The 10,349-nt window shown below is 30.9% G+C and overlaps 1 protein-coding gene across 1 annotated transcript; it reads left to right on the top strand.

Annotated features, from left to right (window-relative positions):
* The first annotated feature begins 1,270 nt into the window (after positions 1 to 1,270).
* Positions 1,271 to 8,352, top strand: LOC105349071 (arylsulfatase B). The gene is made up of 14 exons (XM_034469869.2): positions 1,271 to 1,459; positions 2,594 to 2,705; positions 2,890 to 2,941; positions 3,351 to 3,454; positions 3,870 to 3,976; positions 4,143 to 4,210; positions 4,632 to 4,733; positions 4,895 to 4,958; positions 5,206 to 5,303; positions 5,561 to 5,697; positions 6,622 to 6,680; positions 7,212 to 7,335; positions 7,517 to 7,665; positions 7,751 to 8,352. The coding sequence occupies exons 1-14, from the start codon at positions 1,354 to 1,356 to the stop codon at positions 7,921 to 7,923; spliced, it is 1,455 nt and encodes a 484-aa protein (XP_034325760.2). The 5' UTR covers positions 1,271 to 1,353; the 3' UTR covers positions 7,924 to 8,352.
* Positions 8,353 to 10,349: the final 1,997 nt, after the last annotated feature.

The following is a 10,349-nucleotide window of genomic DNA, read 5'->3' as shown; positions in this document are numbered from 1 at the left end:
TCAGGAACAAATATTTTTTAGACAGGGTGATTAGAGTTTATAGTACGTTTAAGGGCCAATCTTCTCTAAATTGTCGCCTTTTTTGTTTCTGTTCAATTTCAATCTGATTTAGAAACAAGAGTGAAACGGCTTGTTTAAAAAAAAGGCGCATAGCATTGAACTTCTTTTGACGTGACACTGAAATATTAAGTCTGAGAGTTTTTAATTATTACTGTTTCACTTTTTGGAAAATTGAAAACTGATAAAGACAGCTCATTCAGTCGATTGCATGATATGCCGGACAGTCACGCTGTGTTAAGAGATTATTTTGCAGATTAATGTGTCAAATTTACAGATTAATGTGTTAAGTCTTCTGATTAAAGTGTGAATTTTACAAGTTATTGTATGAATTTTACAAATTAAAGTGTTAATGTTAAACTTTAAAGTAAATATGAATTATACAGACTGAATTGTGAATATCATAATTTAAAAAGTAAATTTTAAATATTATAGTCTAAAAAGTACAGATTAAAATGTACATTTTACAGATTAAAATCTGATTTTACAAAATAAATTGTGAAATTTCACAGATTTAAATGTACATTTTACATTTTAAAGTGCAAATGATGCAGACTGAAGTGTAGAAAATAAAAATAAAATGTTAAGTGCATATGTGGCACTAAAATCCACTGTAGATACCTTTTTTTATCCAAGTGAAACTGTACATGTCATTCATTAATAAGGTTTTAAAATTTAATGAACATAAAGGTTAGTTTTCTGATACACTAGCTCAACGTATGATTTATATGTTATTTTGCTTTGGGTCAAATTAAATATATTTTGCAATGCACAAGCGTTTGATAAATGTGTAAAGTACTGTATCTTAATGTGAAGATAAATAACAATGTCAATCGTAATTAACTGTCACAACTTTAAATTTCTAAATGTCATCATACACCACGAGTTTACACGGCTGATTTTGATGATAAAAAAACACATGATATTTCACTAAAGTACACCGTAAATTTAAAAAATAACATCCAAAACAAATAAAGGACTCTTCCTTAACATGTAGATAAGAGCACGATCTTTGTGCACTAAATACGTTTATTAATTTAAGCAAATAAGCAAAATATCAACTTACAGCACAAGTATTCTAGTTCCTCTGGAAACTTAATAGAATATTATTTATCGAATTACCTGTCGCACAGTTTAATAACATTTTTACTTCCCGTCAAATAGACCGAGTTTTTCAACGTACATAACATTCAATAAAATGTGTTCCATTTTTTGACCCCTTTGGTTCATGCACATGACTTGCAGTAAACTCTATATAAAGGTGTTCCCACACCAGATTTTTATACATGTACAACGATGGAGACATCTACCTCATTAGTCATCTGTACAATCTTCATCTGGTTTTTTTCGAGTGTTTCGGCCAAACCGCCACATATTCTTTTCATCGTAGCAGACGACCTTGGTAAGCATATTTTTAAACAACATATTCTAGCGTGCGAGTACCCATAATTGCCGAAAATACACAAGTTTCCTTTAATACTCTCTTCAAGTCAGATGTCTTGGAAAAATATCAATGCAAGTTTCTGTACTGTTAATCTATTTAACTTAATTTTTTTTACATTATTCTAATCAATATCGACTTACTTTTGACTAAAAATAAACCGTGTACATGACTTTTTTTTTTTACAGGAAGTTAAGTACCAATTGTTGCCGGTTGTATATGTTCGTAATAATTAAATAATGAATTGGTAAAACAGCTAAAAATTTTAAAGAATCTAACAACGTAAGATAATTGTAAAATTTTAATATATTAGTATTATATAAAAAACGCAATTCGGTGATATTTAAAGCAAGTCTGTTTTCGAATTCGCTGTGGTTGGATGCACACAAACATGAGAACACACTGCTCTACACGTCTTGAGACAGAAGAACTATAATAAATAATAAATGCACTCCATATATAAAAGCTTTATTGAAATTAGTTTAGTGAGGTCAAGTAATAGAAATAATATTTGTGAAAGTAAAGAGCAATGCTGCTATGTTTCACGGCAGGTGCATGGGAATAAATCTTTGATCCGCCTCCGGTTGCACACAAAATAACGTGTTACAAGCAAGTATATATGCTTGCTAAGTATTGTGTTGTAAATGTGGTATTTTCAATATAAATATCGTTACAAGGAGGTATATATCATTAGAATTTAACCCTATTGAAATGGCCTAAAATCAAAGAGGATTACAGTCAAATATTCAAAGACTGTGTCATCACCCGGATATAAAAGGGATACATTTTCACAGGCTTATCTTTTTGTTTGATATTGAGTTCTGATAGGTTCGACGTATTTTTTTCTCACTCCTAGCGTCTTAAGAATAGCGTCATTTAAGCTAAAATAAATGAATCAATAGCAAATCTGTTGTTTTTATACGATCGGTCTTAATGGGTACTTGGCAATAATAAGATCTTGCACGTTAAATGCATTCAAAAATATACATCAGCATGTAAAAGGTGCATGTCAGAAATTCAGGAAAATTAAAATTACTATCTACATTCAGAATAACAACCAAATTAATTGCAAATTGTATGAACAATTTTCTTAAGGTTGGAACGATGTCGGATTTCGCAATCGTGATGTTCTCACCCCGAACATTGATAAATTAGCACGTAGTGGGATGATTCTGAATTCATCTTACGTAAACCCGGTCTGCACACCGTGAGTTTTATTAAATGTTTTTATGTTTTGGATTTAGGCCTTTACAATTCTTTTATTCATATCTATAACTTATCAAGAATAAAGCCCCAAAACGCCTTTTTCTAAAATAAAAAATATTATAATTCAAAATCTTTAATGTATAGCCATGGATTAATAGATTTATTTACGTTTCTGTGCATTTTAGATCAAGAAACTCATTCATGACTGGTCAATATGCCTTTAAATCAGGGTTACAGGTATACATTTTAACACTATGTACATATGTATGTACATGTATGAACCAGAGTTACTATTTATAGCTGTAAATTGCCAAAAGAATACAAGTATAAAAGAACATTCTTATAAGAAACAATTGTAGGGAAAACCATTTTGTAGAATAATAAATGTTAAAAATGGATTTCAAATACCAGAATTAAAAAAGTACATTATTTATTGTTCCTTGTTTTGCAAAGAAAACAAATATTATTTTTAAACGTTTATCACCTTAATTCACACTATGGCTTAAAATTAGTTATTTATCAATTTAAAATTAAATACTGAACGTAATATCTATGAAAGGAATATCATTATATATTTTATTTAGCGATCTTACTCTTGAAATATGCACAGGTATATGAAAAAGTACTTACTTGAATGACTTTGCAGCATATCGTGATCCTTCCGCCACAAGCCACCTGTTCTCCTCTCAACTATACATTTTTGCCTCAAAAGTTGAAGGAACTTGGCTATGCTACTCATGCCATTGGAAAGTGAGTAGCAATGTAATTTACCTTTATACTGCTGAAATTGGCAACGAATCTGTACTCATACTAAAATTAAAAAAACAAAGTTTCAAAGGATTTAATTAAGGCACAGTAAACTACACATTTGTTTTCTATTTTCTCTGCTATGTGTATTTCACAACCTACATGTATGCATTTTGCATCAGCACGGAGCATTTAATTTTTTTTATGAAATTTCTACTTATACCAAAAAAAAACAACTTTCAAATAATCAAATAAAGGCACAGGATACCACGCAATTGTTATCTATTTTCTCTGCTACATGTGTTTCACACTCTAGATATATACATTTTGCCTCAGCACGAGGCAATCAATGTTTAATGAAATAAATATGAACAAGATAACACAAAACACCAAAGAGATTGCAAACGTTTGTTTGAAGGTGGCATTTGGGATTTTGTAAATGGGAGTGTACTCCTACGTATCGAGGATTTGACACATTCTATGGATTTTACAACGGCGCAGAGGACTACTATACTCTAAGTGTCGGTAAGGAACATCATGTGATACATGTATCAAATCAACAACACGATATCATTCTAAACAAATTAAACTTTATTATCATATGTGTTGGGTATTTTCAAAAGATCATAAAGTGAAAGATTAAAGCATTTTAAAAAAATGTTACAAGTTCAGATATGAGTTTATTTTTCAGTAAAAATTGGAGGTAAAGACTTCAGAGACAATAAAACCCCTGTAAACGCAACAGGTGAATACTCAACAGTAAGTAATTCATTTATGTTTTATTTGAAGGATCAAATGAGAAACAAGATTATTTAAATTGTTCCCAAATACTAAGAAATATAACTTTTTCAAACCAATAACACTTCATGTGCAAAATGAAAGACAAATGTTTTACGAGATCGTTAGTAACTTCGGGTTGATAAAGATACGCAGCTCAAGACCCGCGATTTATTTTATTGCATATCCTAGAACAAGGAATAGCAAATGTTTGGTATAATTAACATATTTTTATCACCATGAAGAAAAGCATAAAGAGATAAATTTAATTGTAATAAATAAAAACTGTTGTAAATCAAACAGTTTACTATCCGTTATACTATCAGCAATAAATAAACACTACATGTAACTAACATTCATAACCAAAAGGAAGTTCTTGCACTTATTTTATTTTGCCAACCAGTTTATGTATGCCCGGAGAGCAGAGTCCATTATTAAGGAGCACGATGCGTCCAGACCCATATACATGTACTTACCTTTCCAATCAGTGCACCAACCTCTTCAGGTGAGTCTTAAATTGTCCAGGTAGGTCAACAGTGTGTAAAAGTACGTGCACATCACGCAAGTTCAATCGAAATCTATCAATTTATTTTAATCCATTACTAAACTATTTACTGAACTTTTCAGACTCTTTAAATAAGTGATTTTTATGAATGTCTTTTGCAGGTCCCTCAGAAGTATAGCGACATGTACTCTAAGGTGCATACAGAATCCCGCAGGACCTACCTAGGTAACTATCGACTTCATGGTGGTGTGCATTGTGTGAGCGAAATCACAAAATCACATGCCTGTAAGGCAACAATTTGTGTATTTAGAACCACTGTCTATATATTTTTATGTTTTAAAGGGTTGTACATAAGTTCTCAAAATGTTTTTCTCCCCCTCTACATATATTAAGAAATTATGATACAGTCTAATACAGATTTTTTGGAGTTTTCAAGACATTACCATATTTTGACTGTGTTTTCCATCATCAGGTATGGTAACTGCAATGGATGAAGCTATTGGCAACATTACAAAAGCTCTAAAGTCCAAAGGAATGTTAAATGACACTCTTATTATTTTTACTACTGATGTAAGTAGTCAAAAAAGTATTTTTTTCACCATTTTAAAGTAATATTTTTCTGTTTAATTTCTGGTTACAGGGTAATTGATAAATATATTATAAATATATTTACTGTCAGTTTTCCAAACAACATGTTTTGCAATTATCTTTCATTGTTTATTCTTACCGAAAACGAACAAATAATGTAAATGAATAAATGGTGATTTTTAAAAAATTCTTTAATTTGATAAATATGCTATATTTGTAAATGTTACGGCTTTTTAAAGAATGGTGGTATGATTCCCTACGGTGGGAATAATTACCCTTTGAGGGGAGGAAAGACCACTTTGTTTGAAGGAGGAACTAGAGCATCTGCATTTGTGTCCGGCGCAGGAATAAAAAAGTCTAACATTGAATATTCAGGGTAGGTAATTTGGCTTTAGGATAAATCAATACCATATACATATATACGACATTCTCACATCACACTATTATGTTTTAAAACCTAAAATTATATATCAATGGGCTATCAAGATTTGCTGTAAAGTCGCATAATCACCTAGATTTTCGACTGATTGTTGATTACTAATTTGTAAAGATTTTTGTTTTCTTTTTTGTAAATAAAAACGCTCAGCGTGCGCTTAATAGACAGTTTTGTTTTTTACCATACGGCTACTCCTTGAGATTACAGTAAAGAAAATTAGGTATTTTTCAAATACCAGTTGGAAAGTGAACGAATAGATATGCCTCCTTAAGACATTTAAACACTGTTAACTTCCATATCTGTAGGAATATTTTAACTTTAATGTCCTGTCTGTGTCAAGATATACATAGCAACGTAACACTGTCTCTCCTTCTATTTCCTTACATTTTTATTTTTACAAACAATGCTGTAAAAATACAGAAAAACATGTATAATTTTGCTCTTTTCATTTATATTCAGAGGCGATTTTTGTTTTGCATCGGAAACTGTGTTGTTAATTGCGCAGGCTGATTTCAGTATTATTCAGTACGAATTATACTTGACAATGTACCACATGCATTTAATATGTCTAAAATTCTTACATTAATAAATCATTGTTACAACTTTACTTTTATGTAAAGATTGTTCGCATTATTAAATAATCAAGGTACTGATCACGTAACTAATCAGAACTTTTGTATAGTTATAATCTTTGTAATAATTTCACATTAGTTCGAGGAAGCATTCTATGATTTCATCTATGAACGTTTCCAGTGAATAATTTTTAAGACTACTTATAATGCGATGGACAGTTTTGCTTTTACTTTATTAATTTGAATGAATTGACGTTAAGAATAAAACTCATTGACAATTTTTGCAATATAGGATGATTCATGCAGTAGATTGGATGCCAACAGTGCTAAGCGCCGCAGGAGGAACGCCAGGTACTAGTAATACGCATGTTACACGTGATGCAAAGACCGACCACAATTTAAGGTGGCTCACTACACCTTGAAAGATTTTCTCAAATCAGCAGATAATTACTTGATTTTGATAGATATCATAATGGATAAGAAGAATTGAAGTCAAATAGGCAAAAAATGTGCAATTTTGGATGAAAAGTTTCATTTTTGAAAATTTAAACCTACGACGATATACAACCCAACTTAACGATATAAACAGTTTAACAAAACATTTGAAACGCCATTTTGTGACGTAGTGTCTTAAAAAGAATAAGTCTAGGTGTAGTGAGGTACCTAAATATTTTCCATTTGCAAATCCCCCCCCCCCCCCCCGGGTCTTTTATATTTGAAATTAAACGATTCGTATACCGTTCCTGTCCACTAAAAAACACCTTTTTGAATGTTGTGGAAAGTTAAATGGCATTCATCGAAAAAGAAAAATGATTTATTATGATAAAAAAGATTTAGTAAACCAGTTTTATGAATGAATATATGTATGTATATATTTTCAAGACCCGACATTGGATGGTATTGATCAGTGGGATAGTCTTCAAAAGGCAGGAGAATCAAAACGAACCGAGTTTATTTACAACATCGACGATTTAAAGCCGGAGAATTGTGGCCACGCTGCTATAAGGTATACCCGTTGCAGTTTGTATGGCATTCAATTTTTCTAACAGAATTTGATTTAATTTGTTTTATATGCAATGTGTAAAAAATAGATCCTTGACATTCGAAGGTAAACTTGATGATTATCAATTTACTAAGTCGTTTCTAAGAAAACAAATTTTTCAAACTTTAAATGTATCTTGATGTAGGATGGGTGACTACAAGTTGATCGATGGTTATCCTGGGGCCTACCAAGATTGGTACAAGCCAGACCAAGTCGTATCTGACTTGTATGAAGATGTATCGATAAACCACACTCGCCCATTTGACGACATAATGATGCTTTTCAATCTTAAAGGTAAATGAAGACATTGGTACTTATAAAAAATTATTTATTAAGTAGATCATGATATGTTAAATTACATGTTTTGCTTTTATTTTAGATGATCCTAACGAACATGTAGATTTGTCCAAGAAGCACCCAGATATAGTGAAAAAATTGAAGTCGAGACTCGAGTACTATCACAAACAAATTGTTCCTGCAAATTTCCCAAGCATTTCGCCTTCGTCAGCGCCGAGCAATTACGGAGGATTTTGGACACCTGGGTGGTGTTAATTTGATGTAATCTGAAAGACTCTGTGACTTCGTTCTTTAACTTATTTTATCATGAATATATGGAGCCTTACATGACATAAGGATTTTTTAAAATGGTTTTTCATTGTAAATTTAAAGTAAATTTCATTAACTTTTTCTAATAACATCTGTTGGCATGTGAAGTTTACAAATACTCACACCTGTGTTGAAATAATGACTTTGAGATTATAACGACACTGGCAGTTAAAGAAGAATTATTTGTTATCAAAATACTCGTTTTCGAATAAACATTGCTTGTTTTATCATAAGAAACTGACAGCTGTATCAGTGAACATCAACAAAGAAAAATCATGTACATTTTTATGGATTACACATTTCATACGCATAACTCAAACACCCTGTACATGTGTTTTTCAATAAAGACAATTGATATTAAAAATTGATTATTTCCATCTTTTCAACTACAACTCTGAAAATTATCAACAGCAAAAAGACTGTATTTTTTTTGTTGATTTGAAGGTTCTTATTCTTGTTATGTTGGACTTTCCAAAACCCATTATTGCCTTTCATGTGTTTGCATTTTTAAAAGAGGTCTTAGGAATGTCTTGCCGTTTTATACATGTAAAAGTTATATGTATACATAAATGTAAAGACCAATATCTTTTACAACTCATGAATAAGTTATTATTCAATGATGACAGGAGAGCATGTACGGAACAAACGAAACAAATAGCATAATTTATTGTCAAAAAGGGCGAAACTTACGAGTTTAAAAATGTTTTTCAAGTTATTCCATACATACACGAGTTGTCCATCACGTTAATAACTTCAATTGTGTCTCAATTTTTTTTTACCGGTTTGAAGTATGTGCGTGTTAACATCGATATTAAATCAGTGTATGCAGTTCTGCGGCATGATGTATATTTCTAATTAAAAGCGAGGAATTAATATCCACGTAAAATTGCGAGAGGCGCATCTCGCAAATTTTAAAATCTTTTTATTTTTCGGTTTGTAAACTACATAAAATATTGATTAAAATTCAGCATTCTCGATTTTATATCATACTTGCAATTTAACCTATCTATTCACTTGTAGATGTGTTAAAATGAACAGTCGCTGCAATTGGTTAAGGAGATTTAAAACAAACCAGGAAATCCTTTGAAGAACATGCAGGATGGGTTAATACAAATCGTTTAACGGTTTTCTTAGATTTAAAAAAAAAACCCAGATATATTTAAACCACCAAAATAGTAGTAGTATTCTTTAAAAAAAAAAGATCTACAAACTAAAAGACGCCTGTAGATTTGTTTGATATGACAAAAGAATATTCTTAAACAAATTATAAATGTGATCATTTAGAATGAAAGAAAATATCGTAGGAACATCTCTCTCACACATGTGCGTATTCAGCCTTGAATTTTCCCTAAAACATTCTGACCATCAGCTTAGCAAAATTCAAAAATGGTTTATAAAAAAACAACCTTGTGTTTTGCAGTTTGAAAATTAAAGCTTTCTTTTTTTGTGTTCGGTATATTTCTAACCGATGTTTTAATTAAATAATGTTTATTGGCCTTATATAAGCTTTTGGTTTTTTTAATAGTTGACGATCCAACCTCGCACATTAATCTGATTAGACATATTCTATCGGGTATATATCTGATTAGACATATTCTATCGGGTAAATGTGTTTTACTCAATCAAAGGTTGAAAGTTCAGATGTTACTAATTTTTTCATTGTTTTGAAAATTGTTTCTATATATATTTTTAGTATTTATTCAAGGAATGAGTACTATGAGGGGATAATTTCGGTCGGGCGTGATCAAATCTATCATAAAGCCCTTTGGGCTTTATTGGATTTTGATCACGCACCGACCAATTATCACCTCATAATATTCAAAGATTGATTTCGTATTACTTGTATTTCTATGATTTTAGGCCATCAATTTGGCGTCATTTGAAGATTTAGGTTATATACTACAAAATCGATAGGTAGTGTTATCACAGGCAAAGACGCTGGAAAATGTAAATATTTTTAATTCGTATCAAAGTTAACTTAAACAAAGACAAAACAAAATATGCCTGACATTATGTAAAACAGATTTTATATTGAAATGTACGCCAAAAATGAAAAAGTCCGTTTTGAATCATTACGATTTCCACAAAATATTTACCAAATTCGTGTTCTAAATTTGAATCGATAATTGATTTAATAAAGTACTAAATGATCGCAGTTTTTCTGACTTCATTGTATTGTAGACATTTGCATTAATAAAAGATTTTGTCGCTGTCACGTACCTTGTCCTGAAGGTAGTTAAAAATAAACAAAGAACGCCAATTGATAAGACTCTAGACTTCAAATCTACAGGAACTAGTTTTCCCCGGTATTTGATTTTAATGACAAAACAGATTTAGAACAATAGCTTTATTTCTATTGCGATGTGTCACTC

Source organism: Magallana gigas, chromosome 6 (genome assembly GCF_963853765.1).
Source record: "Magallana gigas chromosome 6, xbMagGiga1.1, whole genome shotgun sequence".
NCBI lineage: Eukaryota > Metazoa > Mollusca > Bivalvia > Ostreida > Ostreidae > Magallana > Magallana gigas.
The sequence above is the reverse complement of the archived record's forward strand: the minus strand, read 5'-3'. Positions and strand labels throughout refer to the sequence as shown.

What these genes read in the sequence shown, in the direction of transcription:
- LOC105349071 (XM_034469869.2), top strand. Translation starts at nt 1,354, where the DNA reads ATGGAGACATCTACCTCATTAGTCATCTGTACAATCTTCATCTGGTTT. An exon ending in CAGTGCACCAACCTCTTCAG is followed by an intron (nt 4,734 to 4,894) that starts GTGAGTCTTAAA and finishes TGTCTTTTGCAG; the next exon opens with GTCCCTCAGAAGTATAGCGA. An exon ending in TCTAACATTGAATATTCAGG is followed by an intron (nt 5,698 to 6,621) that starts GTAGGTAATTTG and finishes TTTGCAATATAG; the next exon opens with GATGATTCATGCAGTAGATT.